Raw genomic sequence first — 20,848 nt, forward strand, 5'->3', positions numbered from 1 at the left:
TTTCACGTTTTGAGATCATATCGCTGTGCAGTCAGATAATAAAGAAAAAGAAAGAAGCCATGCTTAAAGCACTCAGTTGCCATGTTTTTCTATCTTCCACAATTAACCGAAAACGTTCAAAAAAAAATTGAAACTAACAAATGTTTTGTAATCGGGAACGTTTCATATAAATCAAAGTATTTGGACCCATAGAACATCTATCCGTTGTAGTCTAGTTGGTCAGGATACTCGGCTCTCACCCGAGAGACCCGGGTTCAAGTCCCGGCAACGGAATATAACCTTTTTATTATCCAAATGTAAATCAGTAATCACATGATTATCCTAGCGAGTGGCGCAAATTAACGCTTGAAAATTCACATGATTATTCTTCTAGTTCTGGGCGGTGCATGTGCATGCTACGGTTTTTAAGGCGTCCAGAGGGGCTGTTTGTTCCTAAGTAGCATCACTTGTCTTTTACGGCGTCCAGAGGGGCTGTTTGTTCTTAAGTAGCATCACTTGTCCTGTCTGCAGGTACAAGAAGAATACACTGAAGGACCACTCTTGTGCAGCACATTTATATCGACTCTACTTCCCTCTCTACTTTCTGGTGTGTTTGTTTTTTTTTTTTTTTTGTTTTTTTAGTTGAGATTGAGATTTGTGCATGGAATTTATAAATTAAAAAAATAAAAAATTAGTTTTTACAGTTAAGTTTTATATATAATTAAATTGTTCCTAACAAAAAGCATTAAAAACAAACAAGTTTTAATTAATGTCCGGATGATCCTTTTTTTCTTGTGTCCGGAAAGGTGAATTAAAGGCATCATGTTATTATTATAAATAAAGTTAAAAAGGTTTGGTGAAAAACACGGTTTCTTTAGTCATACTGTGGAGTGTGGACCAGTAATCAGTCTATTGTGTTTTTTTTTTTTTAATTTTTTTTTGTTATTGATTTTTTAATTTAATCTTTATAGAATGTGTTTATGGGGATTTAAAATAAATAATTTGTTTTAATTTATTGTTATATAGTTATTGCATAATAATAAAAAAATATCAGTATCAAGCTGGTATCAAAAAAATATCTTAACTTCATGGTATGATCTATTTAAAAAAAAAAACATTAGTTAAATAAAAAATATATATTTTAAAAAAACTAGGTTATTAAATTTTTGTGGAGTCAATAACCCGGTTTGCGAGTTTGGCGAGATAACCCTGGTTGTTTCTATTTGCTGGTTTAGAGGGGTACCTCTTTTTTTTTTTTTTTCTAATTGAACTCAATTGTGTGATTGTCTAATTTTTTTTTTATCATATAGTTAAAAAAAATAGTTTTGAAAAAAAACATCTTATTAAATTTTAGAAAGTCCATGGATCTGTTGACGTGTATGATGAGTTTACCTTTTTTTATATATAAATTTATTTTTTTGAATTTCATCATTTGATATTAGCTTTTTTTTTTTTTTCTGTTTTATATAGGGTTATCACGATTTCAAATAAATATTTTTTTTTTTGTGGAGTCAATAACTCGATTTGCGAGTTTGGCGAGATAACCCTGATTGTTTCTATTTGCGGGTTTAGAGGGGTATCTCTTTTTTTTTTTTTTTTTTCTAATTGAACTCAATTGTGTGATTGTCTATTTTTTTTATCATATAGTTAAAAAAAGTAGTTTTGAAAAAAAACATCTTATTAAATTTTAGAAAGTCCATGGATCTGTTGACGTGTATGATGAGTTTACCTTTTTTTTTTATATAAATTAATTTTTTTGAATTTTATCATTTGATATTAGCTTTTTTTTCTGTTTTATATAGGGTTATCACGATTTCAAATAAATATCTATTTTAGAGTTGATGCTTGATTTTGAAAGCATTTAATGTTATCATAAAATTAAATAAAAATAATTTACAAAAATAACAAAGTTATTAAGCCAAATGAAGTTCATGATATAGGTTGCAGGGTGACCGAGATCGATCCAATCCGACATCATTTCAATATAAAAAAATATTATCATTTTAAAGTTTTTTTAAAAGTGACACGACCAAAAGATTGATGTCTTCTCCCAAGTGCAGGAGTGTCGAAGTAATAAATAACCCGGCAAGACCGGGGTCGAACCACAGAGAGGTTAATTGTATAAATTATAAATAACAATGCAACAACAACAACAACACCAATAATAACAATAATAATAATAATAGTAATAATAATAATAATAATAATAATAATACTCAGTACGTGGCGTTGTTATATCTGAGAATGATCTAAAAGATCGGGTCACAGGTTTCCAGCCTATATACTGATTTTATGAAAAGATCAAAGAGATATATTATATAATATAAACAGATTTCTGATGCGAATGAATAAGGCAAGACCAACAATGTCAGGATCCTTGATCAAACACAGAGCATACTTAACGTACATAACATATAACAAGAATGTAAATAATAATAATAATAATAATAATAATAATAATAATAATAATAATAGTAGTAGTAGTAATAATAATAATAAAAAGAAGAAGAGGAAGAAATTAATGAGAACTTTGAGATGGAAGATTAATGTAAGGATTAAACAATGATAAAAACAAATGTCAAGGTTAGAGGATTCACTAATGGTATTTCAAATAAATATAATATAAACTCTTTTTATTACTCAACTAGAAACCACACACAAAGGAGGTTCTAATCGGATGATTTATCATTAATGGCTCATTATAAAGTATTAACATGATCATATTAATTATCTTGTCTAAGTAACACCATACTTATAAATATCATCAGGCATTCATGTTGCTAGCTTATGTTAACAACAAATCAAGTTCCTATCATAACAACGATGTCGGCCGAAAACTATGAAGGATCAAGCATTTGATGTACCAAGTGTTATACAACACAAATCTAGATTAACCATTTAACAAGCAAGGTATTAAGGATTATTAAGATAAAAAGATAAGACATGCTAATAACAATTTTTCTTGAATATAAACATTAAAGTCCATGTTGAGTTTATATTATACATATTCTAACACCATTAGTAAAACCTTTTCACCTTGACATAATTAACTTAGCTAAACATAATGAAGAAGAAAAACATAAATAAACAACATAAGAACATAAACATGATATAAGTTAACTAATTATAGGAAAGGAAATGAAAAAGCATAAACAAGAGATTAATATAACATGAAAGAAAACTTGAACATTACAAAGATATAAAGAGAGAAAACAAGAACATGATTTTGATCTGAAAAATAATATATCTAAATACATGGCAAATGCCTCCTTTTATAGGCTAAGATTCAGAACTATTGATTGGTGGACTAAGAAAATAGTTGGTGGCCAACCATTGATTTGGTGGCTGGTTTTTGACATTATTGGCTGCTGGTTCTTGAAATTGTTGGCAGATTTTTGATATTGTTGGCTGGCCAAAACGTCATTGCTAACATCAGAATTTGAGCCCTTTGTTCCATGAAAGCTGTGGGCAATTGTCTCAGCTTTCCAACAAAAAAAAACAGAGCTCATTTGGACTTCTAGAACTCAAGATATGAGCTGAAAACCGAACAGTGTTTGAGCTGCAGGACAGGTTCCGACTTCTCCGTTGTTGCTAATATTTGAACTTGAAAATGGCAGAATTGAGTTTTGGACCCTTCATGAAAGTTTTAGGTCTATGTCTTATCTTTCCATCCATATAAAGTGGACCTAAATCCGAGTTCTACAACTCCAGTTATGATCAAATAACCGAATAGTGTTCCAGTTTGGAATTGAACCAGCATCTCTTCTCTTAGCCTAGTCCTCTTTTTGTCTCTTCACTTTCAATTGTTAATCACAGCAATCAATCCTTTGAATTGTGAGATATACCTGCATTCAAAACAAGCATTTACCATAAATTAAAGATATATTATATTATTAGACTTGTTATTATAAAACATGCTTTAGTTAGGGAATTTAACGATACTTTAGTGCAATACGATGATATAAAGCCTTAATGAGAATGCACTTTTAAGTACTAATCACACCCCCCAACCAGCTTATTACTAGTCCCTAGTAATCAAAGCGTTAAAATACAAAAACAATTTGCAAGTTCCACAAAGCAAGGTATTCATCATTTAACTTCCATTAATCTATCCAAATAAACAAACTCTCATTAAATTTATATATCTGCTTCATACTTCTTAAACAAGATATTAATAAACCTTCTTTTTGTGCTCAGTAAATCAAAACATAGCTATGGAGCTTTTCATGGAAGAAAACAAAATTTTTGTTCCAATGTTTAAGGTTAACTTCCTTGGGTTGGGATAATTATCTCTTTTGTTTTTTTTTTTTTTTTTTTAAAGCAAGAATTTATAATACAATGTATCTTGAACCCATGTAACGAGCTTTTAGCTAATGACTCCCAGACCAGTTGGTCTTAGGGCATCAGGTGTTGAGACACCCCTACGAGCTTAGTAACTCGGGTTGCAGATACTGACACGTAGATAGTGCAATGTTTGATTCCCTTAAGCTTTTCTCCTTAACCCATGTAACAAGCACTGGGCCAATAGCTCCCAAGTCAGTTGACTTTAGGGTACTAGGTGTTAAAACACCCCTTCGGGCTTAATTGCTTAAGTCAAGGAGGCTACGAAACCAAACTTATCTACTTTTTTATTTATTTATTTGTTTTTTTTTTTTGTTTTTTTTTGTTTTTTTTTTTTGTTTTTTTTTTTTGTTTTTTTATATATATACTGTCCCTTTCCCTTAGTTGTTACCTTTAACAAAAGAACATAAATAATGTAATAATCCAATATGCAACCCACAATCATATGTTAAAGTGTGTGTGTGAAAATGAAGGTTTAAGAATACTTGTTAAATAAGTATATGAGCAGAATTAAGTGATAACAATGTGAGAGTTTGTAAATCTGAATATTTCAAGAAGTATTATAATAGACCTTGTTAAGAATGTTTACTAAGATGCGTCTCAAGAGTCACTAAAGTTCATCCTTTACTCTGCCATCCTAGTAACAACAAGTTTGCAAATGGTTGTAATAATAGAAAACACAGTTAGTTAATAATTTTTTTTTTTTTTTTTTGTAATATCAACTACTAATATCAACTACTACCCTCTCCCCCCAACCAAAACGAGACATTGTCCTCAATGTTGTAAGGTAGAAAGATAGAGTATAGAAGACATCACCTGAAACAGCGACTACTGACAAACCTGAAACACACTTAAACAAATACAAGAAACAACAAAACACAAATAATATACCATTAATAAAACCAAAAGACACAATATTTCACAAACTAAGGCTCAAATCCAATCTAAGCTTTTTACGGCGTTCCGTGATTGACCAATTAAGTCGACTCATAGAGGAATCAACTACAGGGATGAAAGATTGAAGTTCATCAATCAATTGTTCAGCAGTAGCAGCAGAGATGAGGATTTGTCGCGCTGAAAATGTTAGAAATTGTTGTTCCACAGCATGATCAAGAAAAGACAGTAAAGTATTATAAAAACCATTAACATTTAGCAAACCTATAGGTTTCTGGTGAATGTTCAGCTGAGCCCAAGATGAAATATGAAATATCTCTTCTAAAGTTCCCAAACCACCTGGTAAAGCAATAAAGGCATCAGCATGGTTAAACATTACAGATAGTCGTTCAGACATTGTGGAGACCTGTAGTTCCTCTCCGACTGTTTTTCCAATGATGTCCCCTTCGGCTAAAGCTTTGGGGATGACCCCCAAAACTTGACTGCCTCCTAAAAATGCAGCTATTGAAACACTCCCCATTAACCCAAGGCTACCTCCTCCATACACTAAATGAATCTTTCTCTCAGCTAGTACCCGACCAAGATGATTTGCTGATTCTAAAAACTCTTTTTCTTTCTCAGGATTGGATCCACAAAAAACACAAATAGTTTTTATTTTAGGAACAGAGGAACTGGCCATTTCTACACACTTCTATATCTATTAAATGAATGGGTAGAGTAGAAATGATGGGAAGGAAGAGAAGATTTTATAGATGAGAAATTGAAAATGCAATCATACCACCTATATGTAGGCTAGCTGGAGTCTCACTCTCTCTCTCTCTCTCTCTCTTTGTATATTTTTATTTATTTATTTATTTATTTATTTTTGAAAAAGCATGTGTATGTACAAGCAGCTGTGATTGTGGCTCACATCTTCCTTTGGTTTTACGTCCAAGAACGGCTTAAACGCCCTCTATGGGTCGGGGATAGGCTTCCCATCCAGTTTTCTTAAAAACTGACAAACAGGGTCTTTTTTAGTCAGATTCCCAAGACTAAGTCGATCATGTTCTTTATGAAAATGAGGCCATAAATCATGAATTGCACGATGCACATCTCCACTAGGATGCGTCTCAAGAGTTAATAGAAGATTATCTAAAGACTCCTTACTCAGGCCATCCTTAATGAATTGTATTTTATCTTCACGGTTTATAGATACCATTCCTAAAGAACGACATTTTGCATTACAAGTCCATCTGGCACATCGGTGACAGACTTTCAGTCGTTTTGCACGACGTTTCTTTGCAAAAGTGCTTTTACCTGTTCCAGGCATGTATGAAATAAAAGTATTGGAAGACTCACCTGACAATCGGACCTTTGCTTCAATCAGCCATCGAATATCTTCAGGAATTCCATGGTTCATTAACAACCTCAATCTTTCACACCTAGCACGGTAAATTTTTGTAATCGCATTCTGAGGCAGGGCGGGAAAATACTTTTTCAATTTTTCAAGAGTGGTGTCCATTTTTCAAAAGAGAAGTGGATGAGAGATGCAAAGAAAAGAGAAGGAACAAGAAATTGAACAAATATATACACAGATATCAGTTATCATGGGAAACTGAAAGAACCGACTTAAGAGTCACGGAGTACCGTTATCCGCCATTTGACCGGGGTTGGAGAAAGACTAGCAAAACAAGAGTCACATAAAAAGAAACACAAAAACAATATGAGAAAAATAATATAATCAACCTTTATATACAGGATCATTCAAACCAATGGATTCAATTTCACTAGGAAAATTATCAAAGTAAGCTTTCAAACGATGTCCATTTACCTTAAAAACATTGCCATTCTTTGGATTCTCAATATCAAAGGCCCCATAATGATACACATGTTTCACAATAAATGGACCGCTCCATCTTGATCTTAGCTTTCCAGGAAATAAATGGAGTCGAGAATTATAAAGCAAAACTTTTTGACCAACATCAAATGTTTTTCTCAAGATTCTCTTATCATGAAACTCTTTGATTCTTGCTTTATGAATTTTTGAATTTTCATATGCATCATTTCTTATTTCCTCAAGCTCATTTATTTGCAACTTACGCAGATGGCTACCATCATCCAGGTTTGAATTGAAAGCTTTAATAGCCCAATAAGCTTTGTGTTCAAGTTCCACAGGCAAATGACAAGGTTTTCCATAAACCAACCTATAAGGTGACATACCTAATGATGTTTTAAAAGCAGTGCGATAAGCCCAAAGTGCATCATTAAGTCTTAAAGACCAGTCCTTCCGATTAGGGTTCACTGTTTTTTCCAAGATTTGTTTGATCTCCCTATTAGCAAGTTCTACTTGTCCATTTGTCTGAGGGTGATAAGGGGTGGCAACTTTGTGTGTGATTCCATATTTCTTCATTAAAGACTCAAATGGCTTGTTACAGAAATGTGTTCCACCATCACTTATCATGACCCGAGGGATTCCAAATCGACTCAAAATATTTTCTTTCAAAAACTTGATCACTGTTTTATGATCGTTGTTACGACTTGGAATTGCCTCTATCCATTTTGAAACATAGTCTACTGCGACTAATATGTACACAAAACCAAATGATGGAGGAAATGGACCCATAAAATCTATACCCCAACAGTCAAAGATTTCAATGACAAGAATAGTATTTAAAGGCATCATGTGACGTCTTGAAATAGATCCTAGCTTTTGACAATTTTCACAAGTTTTGCAGAATGCATGCGTGTCTTTGAACATGGTGGGCCAATAAAATCCACATTGTAAGATTTTTGCAGTTGTCTTTCTTGATGAGAAATGACCCCCACATGCCTCAGAATGACAAAATTTAATGACACTACTTACCTCATTGTCGGGAATGCATCTTCGAAATATTTGATCAGGACAATATTTGAACAAGTAAGGGTCATCCCAATAAAAGTTCTTCACTTCGTTCAAGAACTTTCTTTTGTCTTGGGTACTCCAATGAGCTGGCAAATGTCCTGAAACAAGAAAATTAACTATATTAGCAAACCAAGGCATCGTAGAGACAGAAAGTAAAGATTCATCAGGAAAGTAGTCATTGATTGGTGTGATGTCAGATCTCGAATCAGTTGTCAATCTTGACAAATGATCCGCGACAACATTTTCGGTGCCTTTCTTATCCTTGATTGTGATATCGAATTCTTGAAGTAACAAAATCCACCGCACCAATCTAGCCTTAGAATCCTTCTTAGAAAGAAGATATTTCAACGCTGCATGATCGCTAAAAACAATAACAGGTGAGCCAACAAGATAAGATCTGAATTTTTCACATGCAAATACTACTGCAAGTAATTCCTTTTCAGTGGTGGTGTAATTCATTTGAGCACTATTTAAAGTTTTACTTGCATAGTAAATCACATAGGGTTTCTTATCTTTTCTTTGTCCTAAAACAGCACCCACGGCATAATCACTAGCATCACACATTATTTCAAAAGGTAATGACCAATCAGGAGGTTGAATGACAGGAGCAGAAGTAAGCAAGTTTTTAAGTTTAACAAAGGCTTCTTCACAATGTTCAGTCCATTCAAAAACATTATCCTTTGTTAGAAGGTTACACAATGGCTTAGATATTACACTAAAATCTTTGATGAACCTTCTATAAAAACCAGCATGTCCTAAGAATGATCTAACGTTTTTAACAGATTTTGGTGTTGGCAAGTTAGCAATTAACTCGATTTTAGATTTGTCAACCTCAATTCCTATTGATGAAACAATGTGACCAAGTACAATGCCGTTTGTTACCATAAAATGACATTTTTCCCAATTTAGCACAAGATTCTTCTCTTCACACCTGTTCAAAACCTTTTCCAAGTTAGTTAAACAATCATCAAATGAATCACCAAAAACAGAAAAATCATCCATAAAAATCTCAAGAAAACGTTCAACCATATCACTGAATATGCTAAGCATGCATCTTTGAAACGTGGCTGGTGCATTACATAATCCAAAAGGCATCCTTCGGTATGCAAATGTACCAAATGGACATGTGAAAGTAGTTTTCTCTTGATCTTCAAATGCAATTTCAATTTGGTTATAACCTGAATAGCCATCTAGAAAACAATAAAATTCATGACCTGCAACTCTTTCTAGAATTTGATCCATGAAAGGTAAAGGAAAATGATCTTTTCTAGTCATTGAATTAAGTTTTCTATAGTCAATGCACATGCGCCAACCAGTAATAGTCCTAGTTGGAATTAACTCATTCTTCTCATTTGTTATCACAGTAACTCCAGACTTTTTAGGTACAACTTGGGTAGGACTTACCCATTTGCTGTCAGAAATAGGATAAATGATTCCATTATCTAGAAGCTTAATGACTTCATTTCTCACTACTTCTTTCATATTAGGATTAAGCCTTCGTTGCATTTCTCTAGAGGGTTTAGCATTTTCCTCTAAATAAATCTTGTGTGTGCAAATCAAAGGACTAATTCCTTTTATGTCAGCTATGGTCCATCCTAATGCATTTTTGTGCGTTTTCAGAGTTTGTAATAACTTACCTTCTTGATGAACATTAAGTTTGGAAGAAATTATTACCGGAAAAGTTTCATTTTCTCCCAAAAATGAGTATTTGAGATTAAATGGTAATGGCTTCAAATCGGGTTTTGGTGGTTGAACACTTGAAGGTATGGACTCAATTGATCGTGGTGGCAATTCCTCAATTTTTGGTCTCCAACTATTTGCCTTTGATTCTTCCTGAAAATAAACCATTTGCAAATCATCAGATTCATTAAACTCAGTTTCACTGGAAGTGTTTTCAAATTGATCACAAATTAATTTTTCAATAAAATCTACTTCCTGTAAATCATTATCATCTCCAGGTTGCTTGCAAATGTTAAAAACATTCATCTCCAATGTCATGTTTCCAAAAGATAACTTCATCACTCCATTCCTACAATTAATCAATGCATTAGAAGTTGCAAGAAATGGACGTCCTAAAATAACAGGAATTGAATTGCATGCTTCAATAGGTTGTGTATCCAAGACAATAAAATCCACAGGAAAGATGAATTTATCAACTTGTACTAACACATCTTCAACTATTCCTCTAGGCACTTTTACAGATCTATCGGCAAGTAAAAGAGTTACAGAAGTAGGTTTTAACTCACCTAGATTGAGATTTTGAAAAACCGAATATGGAAGTAAATTCACACTAGCTCCAAGATCAAGTAAAGCTCTATCAATTTTATGTTCTCCAATAAAGCAAGAAATTGTAGGACAACCAGGGTCTTTATATTTCAAAGCATTATCATTCTGAAGAATGGCACTTACTTGTTCGGCTAAAAAGGCTTTCTTTTTCACATTCAGTTTTCTCTTCACAGTGCACAGATCTTTCAAAAATTTAGCATAAGACGGTACCTGTTTAATAGCATCTAACAAAGGTATATTGATCCTTACCTGTTTGAAAGTTTCAAAGATTTCAGAATTATGATTGACTTTCCTTTGTTTGGTCATGGCATGAGGAAATGGAAGTGCTGGTGGGGAATCAGTCTCCTCCTTGCAGTGTTCAGGTTCAACCCTTTCCTTACCCTCAGAGACTAACTCATCTTCTTTCTCACAAGGTTCAAGAACGGGTTTTTCAATAACCTTACCACTGCGGAGAGTTGTGACTGATTTGACTTGATCCATATGTTGGCTTCCGGAACCACTTGCACTTGAATTGTATTGCCCTTTGGGATTTTGCTGGGGTTGAGATGGAAACTTACCTTTCTCCTGAAAACTAAGAGCAGATGTGAACTTTGCAAGAGTATCTTTTAGATCTGCCATGGTTTGAGCATTTTGAGAGTTGATTGTCTCTTGCTTTTCAATGAATGCATGTAGTGTTTCCTCAAGATTTCTTCTAGGAGGGGGAATATAAGGAGGTGCATATCCATGAGAATTTTGAAAATTATGTTGTGCTTGAAATGGTGGCTGTGAAGTTTGTGCATTATTGTTACCATTCTTCCAACTGAAATTTGGATGATTTCTCCAACCAGGGTTGTACGTTTGCGAGTATGGGTTATGACTTGGCCTTTGGAAACTATTTAAAGCATTGGCTTGTTCATGGAGACACTCCTTAAAAGAAGGCAAAGTTGGACAATCATTGGTTGAGTGTTCATTAGTTTCACAAATTTGACACATAATTTCTTGAACAGATTTTATTTGACCACTCTTTTTTAATTCTAGTGCCTCAACTTTTCTAGCTAAAGATGCAAATTTGGCTTGGAGGTCATGATCTTCCCTAAGGTTGTACATGCCTCCATTAGATTTATGAGGTTGAGTTTTACCTGGTGCCTCACACGTACCTGTGGTGTCCCAATTTTGAGCATTTTCAGCTAGCAAGTCTAGGTACTCCATTGCTTCATCAGGGTCTTTATCTTCAAAAGTTCCATTGCACATCAATTCCACCATTTGTCTATCTTTAGGTGTTAACCCTTCATAAAATTGTGAGACCAATCTCCATGTTTCAAAACCATGATGAGGACAGGTATTAAGCAAGTCTTTATATCTATCCCAACACTTGTAAAATGTTTCTCCTGGTTTTTGAGTGAAAGTGGTGATTTGTCTTTTGAAAGAGTTTGTTCTGTGAGATGGAAAAAACTTCTTTAAAAATTGTTGTTGCATTTCATCCCAAGCACGAATGGATCCTGACCTAATATTTTGTAGCCATGTTTTAGCTTTATCTTTTAATGAAAAAGGAAAAAGCTTTAATCTGATGGTGTTCATGCTACAATTTAAGTCATTATAGGTGTTACAAACTTCTTCAAATTCTCTTAAATGCAAATATGGATTTTCTAATTCTAAGCCATGAAAAGTGGGTAAAAGTTGAATAATACCTGGCTTAAAATTAAAATGAGAAGCATCAGGAGGAAAAACTATACATGATGGTGCACTTGTTCTTGTTGGATTCATGTGATCTCTAAGTGTTCTCACATGATTATTCTCATTATTCTCATTATGAATTGACTGGTTATCTTCTTCGGCCATGTTTTGTAAAGAAAATGAGGATTTCCTAGAAAGTCTACCACTTAATGTACGTGTCCAAACTCTCATGCAAGTGCAAAAGAAAAGAAAAGAAAAAGAAAAAGAAAAAGAAAAAGAAAAGGAACAAAATTAGAAAAACAAATAAAAGTAAAAAACAAAAGAAAATAAAAGAAATATAAAATTGATACAATACTTACCTCCCCGGCAACGGCGCCAAAAACTTGACACGACCAAAAGATTGATGTCTTCTCCCAAGTGCAGGAGTGTCGAAGTAATAAATAACCCGGCAAGACCGGGGTCGAACCACAGAGAGGTTAATTGTATAAATTATAAATAACAATGCAACAACAACAACAACAACAATAATAACAATAATAATAATAATAGTAATAATAATAATAATAATAATAATACTCAGTACGTGGCGTTGTTATACCTGAGAATGATCTAAAAGATCGGGTCACAGGTTTCCAGCCTATATACTGATTTTATGAAAAGATCAAAGAGATATATTATATAATATAAACAGATTTCTGATGCGAATGAATAAGGCAAGACCAACAATGTCAGGATCCTTGATCAAACACAGAGCATACTTAACGTACATAACATATAACAAGAATGTAAATAATAATAATAATAATAATAATAATAATAATAATAATAGTAGTAGTAATAATAATAATAAAAAGAAGAAGAGGAAGAAATTAATGAGAACTTTGAGATGGAAGATTAATGTAAGGATTAAACAATGATAAAAACAAATGTCAAGGTTAGAGGATTCACTAATGGTATTTCAAATAAATATAATATAAACTCTTTTTATTACTCAACTAGAAACCACACACAAAGGAGGTTCTAATCGGATGATTTATCATTAATGGCTCATTATAAAGTATTAACATGATCATATTAATTATCTTGTCTAAGTAACACCATACTTATAAATATCATCAGGCATTCATGTTGCTAGCTTATGTTAACAACAAATCAAGTTCCTATCATAACAACGATGTCGGCCGAAAACTATGAAGGATCAAGCATTTGATGTACCAAGTGTTATACAACACAAATCTAGATTAACCATTTAACAAGCAAGGTATTAAGGATTATTAAGATAAAAAGATAAGACATGCTAATAACAATTTTTCTTGAATATAAACATTAAAGTCCATGTTGAGTTTATATTATACATATTCTAACACCATTAGTAAAACCTTTTCACCTTGACATAATTAACTTAGCTAAACATAATGAAGAAGAAAAACATAAATAAACAACATAAGAACATAAACATGATATAAGTTAACTAATTATAGGAAAGGAAATGAAAAAGCATAAACAAGAGATTAATATAACATGAAAGAAAACTTGAACATTACAAAGATATAAAGAGAGAAAACAAGAACATGATTTTGATCTGAAAAATAATATATCTAAATACATGGCAAATGCCTCCTTTTATAGGCTAAGATTCAGAACTATTGATTGGTGGACTAAGAAAATAGTTGGTGGCCAACCATTGATTTGGTGGCTGGTTTTTGACATTATTGGCTGCTGGTTCTTGAAATTGTTGGCAGATTTTTGATATTGTTGGCTGGCCAAAACGTCATTGCTAACATCAGAATTTGAGCCCTTTGTTCCATGAAAGCTGTGGGCAATTGTCTCAGCTTTCCAACAAAAAAAAACAGAGCTCATTTGGACTTCTAGAACTCAAGATATGAGCTGAAAACCGAACAGTGTTTGAGCTGCAGGACAGGTTCCGACTTCTCCGTTGTTGCTAATATTTGAACTTGAAAATGGCAGAATTGAGTTTTGGACCCTTCATGAAAGTTTTAGGTCTATGTCTTATCTTTCCATCCATATAAAGTGGACCTAAATCCGAGTTCTACAACTCCAGTTATGATCAAATAACCGAATAGTGTTCCAGTTTGGAATTGAACCAGCATCTCTTCTCTTAGCCTAGTCCTCTTTTTGTCTCTTCACTTTCAATTGTTAATCACAGCAATCAATCCTTTGAATTGTGAGATATACCTGCATTCAAAACAAGCATTTACCATAAATTAAAGATATATTATATTATTAGACTTGTTATTATAAAACATGCTTTAGTTAGGGAATTTAACGATACTTTAGTGCAATACGATGATATAAAGCCTTAATGAGAATGCACTTTTAAGTACTAATCAAAAAGTTATGTCATGTTTTTATCAGTCATTCAAGTTGTCTTTGGACTTATTAAATTGATTAATTCACTTTGGATCAGCTCCCACGCTGTTTAATTCAAAACTCGAGCTAAACAAAGAACCGGGTTGATAGATTTCAAGATCGAATTGCTTGATTGAATTTAAAAATATTATCAAAAAAATCTTCATACTCGACATTTTTTAAAAATTAAAAAAAAATAGTCCAACTCGCAGCGGAGCACCGAAAAATATACTAGTATTATATAATGTGTATTTTGCAAGCAGGAAATGTTTACCTGAAATTCGCCATCATGGATAAATAATAAAGCGAGAATATTGTGAATAAAAAACTAATGAAAAATATTAAATGGAATAGAAAGTGATGATTAAATTACAAATCACACTAACTTAAATTCCTTACTTGATAGCAAAACCGTTAGCACCTTTTATATATATATATATATATATATATATTATAACATTAAATAAGTTACCACTACACAAACAATTAATTTGTTAGATGATTGACTAATTAATCTTATCTTATTATCTAAGTATCAACGTCTTTTCACTTGTCTTGTCTTATAACTCCCAATCTATAGAATTAAGGTTTATTATTACAAAGGATTCATCATATCAATTGTCTTAAATAAATATAATTTGAATTTCTTTGAAAATAATGCAAGTAAAACAGCCATTGCAAGAGATAGTGCCAACGAAAGAGTTGACAACTAAAAGATTATACTATTTTAAAAAAGATTAATAACAATTATTTTCTTCTTATTTTTTATCAATATCTGGAAAACAGTTCTTAAAAGATATATTCATACATAGAAAAATAATTTATTTTTTAAGAATTATTTTTTATTTTTAACTTTATGGTTGAAAAAAAAAAGAGGGACAGAAAGATATCAAAACAATTCTTGAAAAACAATTGGAGGACCTATAACATACGAAAAATAATACATGATCACGTCCACAGTGGATCGTGCTGACCACTCTATAGAAAAAAGAATAGCGTGCTTAAGAATTTCTCAAATTGAAGTGCGTGGACTAAGTATTTTCGGGTAAATAAAAAAAAAAACCCTACAGCATAAAAAAGAAATAAGGCTATAAATCCTCCAAGTCTGCAGTGCTTGCCGTAAGAAAGTAAAAAAATTATTTTTTATTTTGTTTTATTTTAATATATTTTAAAATAAAAAATATTTTAAAAAATAATTAATATCACAATTTTAACCGTACTACTATTCACGACAAAGCTAGTAATTGGTTGAAAAGACATCATGCATTTCCTTAGACTTTTCAAATGGAGCTCCCACCTAAATGTCACGAGAGTGATCTCTACTCTTTACCATTATTTTAAATATTTTGATAATAACCAGCTTTGTCTTGAAAATAAATTTTCTGGAAAACGAAATTTGACCTTTGAAACTTGCTAGAAAATGAATTCTATAAAAATCTTTTGGTAAGATTTAGCATTATCCATTGAGATATGATTGGTTGGAGAATAATTTGTATAGGACAATAGTTATAAAATCCAATTTAAAAACCAATTTAGAGTAAGAATTGGATTATGGACCGCGAGACCAACCTGGATCAACTCTAATTTTTTTTTATTTTTAAATTAAAATGATATCGTTTTAATATTTTTTTTAAAATAAATTAAAAATCTAGTTTTAATTGAGTTTTATCTTAGATCAACCAGATCGATCAGGTTTTTGACAATATCAAACTAAATCACATCTTTTTTTGTTTTTTATTTTCTTTAACAGAGAATAGTCCAAAACTCTAGAAGAATCCAGGTTTTATAATTAAGTAAATTACAAGCCGGGATTCATGGTCATTTCATGGTTGCCCAGAGAATGAGCAAAGACATTAACAGCATTCATTGCCAACTAAACCCATCAAAATCAGTTTCAATAAAACATACCAAACCACGAAAATATGCAGCTAGAAAATAACCACATGGATCCAATTATGCCACTAAATAATATCAAATTCCTTAAAATGTCATTTCATCAAATTATATATTCAAATTGAGACAATTGTCTCTTTCTTTCTAAAAAAAAAAACAAAATTGTTTGAGCTATACTTTGTACGCAGAATAGTCTTCAGTTTGCACGCTGCATTCAACAGTACATGCGCGTCCCTACACAGCCACTAGAGGGTTTTTTTTTCTTATAATTAAGCTAATCCTATTAATTACTCTTGAGTACAAAGACAAATGTAATATAATATGCTGTCTTTCAACTTCAACATCATAGAAACAGAGAACGCGCACCATCGCTTACTGTTTGTGTGAAGGAGAAGTTCTATAGGGGACGGAGAGATGAGAAGACAGTGCCATCCTTTGTTGAGTGGAGGGAGAACAAGAGAGAGCAAGTACAGTCATGGGCTCTCTTCTGCTGAGATGGATTCGCTTGCTAGTCTATGTGAAACCATATTGCCTTCTCTGCCGCCACCAGTTACTACTTTGGACGGAAAACAACACCAGCCTACCAAGGCCGTGCAGGCCCTATACAGAGCTTCTGGCTCTCAAACGCCTATGCCTGATGAGGTTTAGAATCGATATATTCTCCCCTTCTTAACTTCTCTTGTCTCACACAATTATAGGTGAACACAAACATAGCAAACAAACTTGTATCGGTTATAGTTTCATGAATTAAATAGTTTCTGATCCGGAAAAAGAAATTGTTTAAACTATTCAATTGGCTACAGGAATTTATTGAAATTGGCAGCTTTTCTTCTTCTTTTGTCTTGCCTTGCACAGATTGCAGAGCTTTTAAGGAAGAGGGGTTTGCCAGAAGCTGTGTTCCTGGTGAGATTGGTTCTATGGCTTCTATCTACTAGGCTGGGTACATTTTTGCTTTGCGGGTCTCTTTGTTTTGGGGAGAAATGGCTCTGCATTAAGAATTTTTCAAGCATCTCTTTGGATAAGAGGGAGAAGGTTCTGCAGAAATGGTTCAAACGCAGGTTTTTTACAGCTATCAGAATTGCCTTCATTTATGTCAAGGTCTTGTGCGTCTTCGTTTTCTTCTCTCGGGTAATGTTCCCATCACTTTGCAAGATTCTATGCTCCTTATTCTTTGGTATTTAGTGAAAAATGATTTATCAGGAATATATCTAATAATTTATTCCAGACATAAAACATAGAAGCCCAAGATAATTTCTTAGTTAATAGTAATTAATAATTACCCTTTTATACTATTTTGGGTATCACCGCAAGCATTGGTCTTCGGTTTCTTATCATTTATCTATTTTTGGTATAAATGACTAGTTCAAGATCTAATCAAGAGGAGCTAAATCTAGCTTGATATACGAAAATTAACCAGAAAATATATTTAAATTTAAAATTAAAAAAAAAATCTAAACTTGAATGAATCCAACGGCAAATTTGGAAAAGATTTATTAATAAAATTTAATTATTTTTATTTATTTTCAAATAAATAATATTTTAAAAAATAACTGATAGTATACTGACAAATACCTCATGAAAAGTGAGCAGTTGGAGTTGCATATGGCCAAAACAACGACAGGCATAAAATGAAAGAGAAACTAATCGCATCGTTAACATATATCTCTATCCAGGATCGATACTGTGTGGGATATTCTATTATTAGCTATAATGCTCCTCTCTTGCCAAAATTTTGAGCAGAGATAAACAAGTGACTTCTCCTTCTCCTTTTACCTCCACCGACAAAACATCTTGCTTTAAATGGAGTTGTTGCTTTCAGTGTAAGGAAAAGGCTTCTGGACCACACATTGCCATTTTTCTTACGGTCTTACAACTCTGTGCAGTCTTGGATATGATTGAAGGATGCAATGAAGATTTTCTGCTGTGATTTTGTGTAGGCAGTCCTGATAGCAAGAGTCCATTTCTTCACCCTGCTAATTTATGCAGAAATGTATCATGGCTCCGATCCATTAATTCATCAGTAATAGTATTAGTTTGGTTTTTGATCACTTCCTTTCGTATAACAGCTTGAATTGGAAGCATATATATCATCATTAATTCGGCCAAACAACATGACACTGACGTCTCAGCTGCCCCATTTAATCATACGGCCATATATATTCCATAAAGAATAAAAACTGATGCACCCAACCATCTCCAGCCAAACAATTAATCATGCACTGCACTCGTTTCTCACTTGGGTAAATCACAGATGAAAAGGTTACAATGACCCCCCCCCCCCTCTACAGAAGCAGTTATTTCAAGTCTTGAAGATATCTGTTAGGAATCCTGTTAGAGATATATTAGGAATGAATAACTTACATGAGTTCGCTACTGTAATACTAAGTCTATAGGACAATGAATTCCGAGGAAGTGTTGGATTCCTAGTAGATGAGAATAACTTTATATACTCTTGTATAAATATGCGATGCAATCAATAATAATTCTCATTCCAGCAAATTCTATTCTTCTCTTATCGATTTACAATATCCAACTTTATCTGCTTCTACAGGTTGGTCAAAATGGTGACAACCCAGCATGGGAAGCCATTGAATATTGTGCAGGCACTGATGAAAATCCAGACCAGGTTCCGAAAGAGAGGCCCCTTCAAAAGGGATTGATAGATACGAATCAAGAAACTGACTCCACCCTTCTCCGCTCTCTTACAGAAAAAGGCCTAGAAGTTACGCGAGATCCTCGAAGGAACCTTTGTAAAATCAAATGTGATGTTGTTATTGTTGGCTCCGGTTGTGGTGGAGGAGTTGCCGCGGCTGTTCTTGCAGCTTCTGGGCAAAAGGTCTTTGTTCTCGAGAAAGGGAACTACTTTACTGCTACGGATTATTCTGGTTTGGAAGGCCCTTCCTTGGCTCAACTATACGAATCAGGTGGATTGCTTACAAGTGCTGATGCAGGGGTGATAATTATGGCAGGATCAGCAGTTGGAGGAGGTTCTGTTGTTAATTGGTCAGCATCCATCAAAACACCAAACTCTGTGCTTCAGGAATGGACCAAGAACCAGAAAATTCCACTTTTTGGTAGCTCTGAATATCTTTCTGCCATGGATACTGTTTGTGCGAGAATAGGAGTTACAGAGAATTGTAAAGTGGAAGGATTTCAAAATCAAGTACTTCGAAAAGGGTGCGAGCGCCTTGGTGTTCCCGTCAAAACCGTCCCACGAAATTCCTCAGAGAGACATTATTGTGGCTCTTGTGGTTATGGTTGTCGAAAAGGAGAGAAGAAAGGGACTGATCGTACATGGCTGGTTGATGCTGTTGATAACGGGGCAGTGATCTTAACAGGATGCAAAGCAGAGAGATTCATATTGGAAAAGAACAAGGGCTTAGGTAAACGAAAAAAGAAGTGCTTGGGAGTGATTGCAAAAATTATAAACAACAACATCATAACAAGATTGCAAATCGAGGCCAAGGTAACAATCTCAGCATGTGGAGCTCTCTTGACACCGCCTTTAATGATCTCTAGTGGATTGAAGAATCAGAATATAGGTAGGAACCTTCATCTGCACCCTGTCCTAATGGCCTGGGGATACTTTCCCGAGTCAAATTCAGAGTTCAAGGGGAAAGTATATGATGGTGGAATAATCACAGCAGTTCATGAAGTGGTAGCAGGAGACTCCAATGTAAGGGCAATTGTAGAAACCCCTGGATTAGGGCCTTCTTCATTTTCTGTATTATGTCCCTGGGTGTCTGGGCATGACATGAAGAACAGAATGATGAAGTATTCAAGAACTGCTCACCTCATAACAATAATAAGAGACAGCGGGTCTGGAAAAGTTACGACAGAGGGAAGGATATCCTATTACTTAAATGCATCGGACAGAGACAATCTCAAGGTAGGGCTGCGGCAGGCATTGAGGATTTTAGTAGCAGCGGGAGCAGTCGAAGTGGGTACACATAGAAGCGATGGGCAGAGGATCAAATGTAGAGGGATAAAAATAGAGGATCTGGAGGAATTTTTGGACACAGTTTATGCTACCGGGGGGGCTCTGTCACTGGAAGAGGACTGGATGTTTTACTCCTCAGCCCATCAAATGGGGAGCTGCAGGATGGGGATTAATGAAAAAGAAGGTGCTGTTGATGAGAATGGAGAAAGTTGGGAAGCAGAAGGCCTGTTCGTTTGTGACGCTAGTGTTTTGCCAAGTGCCGTGGGTGTTAATCCAATGATCACAATCCAGTCCACTGCTTACTGTCTCTCGAAGAAAATAGCAGAGTCCTTACGCAAAGATTAAAGAACAGTCCTCTAGAGCTTAGAGAATCCTGTTAATCTTAAACTTGTCCAAGAAAATAATTTGTTTCAGCAGGAATTAAATTATAAGACTTGATTAATAATGGTTTCAATTGCCAAAAATTTGTAATAATATCGCATTATTATAATAAAAACACCTTTTTCTCGAACCTAGGCTCTTCTTTTAACGTCTTCAATTCTGACATTGTGTCTTGAAAAATGCCTTTGATTTTTCTGTCTTTCTTGATCTTCGATGTGCTTCAAATTCAT

The 20,848-nt window shown here is 33.7% G+C and overlaps 1 protein-coding gene, 1 non-coding gene and 1 pseudogene across 2 annotated transcripts; all 3 read left to right on the plus strand.

Annotated features, from left to right (window-relative positions):
* The first annotated feature begins 200 nt into the window (after positions 1–200).
* On the plus strand, positions 201–273 carry TRNAE-CUC (transfer RNA glutamic acid (anticodon CUC)). Its single transcript has one exon. It is a non-coding gene; the product is annotated as a tRNA-Glu (tRNA).
* Positions 274–11,681: 11,408 nt separating this feature from the next.
* On the plus strand, positions 11,682–11,792 carry LOC127905730 (small nucleolar RNA R71; annotated as a pseudogene).
* Positions 11,793–16,543: 4,751 nt separating this feature from the next.
* On the plus strand, positions 16,544–20,748 carry LOC7494741 (long-chain-alcohol oxidase FAO1). Its single transcript, XM_002311649.4, has 3 exons — positions 16,544–16,939; positions 17,153–17,425; positions 18,849–20,748. The coding sequence occupies exons 1-3, from the start codon at positions 16,712–16,714 to the stop codon at positions 20,580–20,582; spliced, it is 2,235 nt and encodes a 744-aa protein (XP_002311685.3). The 5' UTR covers positions 16,544–16,711; the 3' UTR covers positions 20,583–20,748.
* Positions 20,749–20,848: the final 100 nt, after the last annotated feature.

This window comes from Populus trichocarpa, chromosome 8, assembly GCF_000002775.5.
Source record: "Populus trichocarpa isolate Nisqually-1 chromosome 8, P.trichocarpa_v4.1, whole genome shotgun sequence".
Taxonomy (NCBI): Eukaryota; Viridiplantae; Streptophyta; class Magnoliopsida; order Malpighiales; family Salicaceae; genus Populus; species Populus trichocarpa.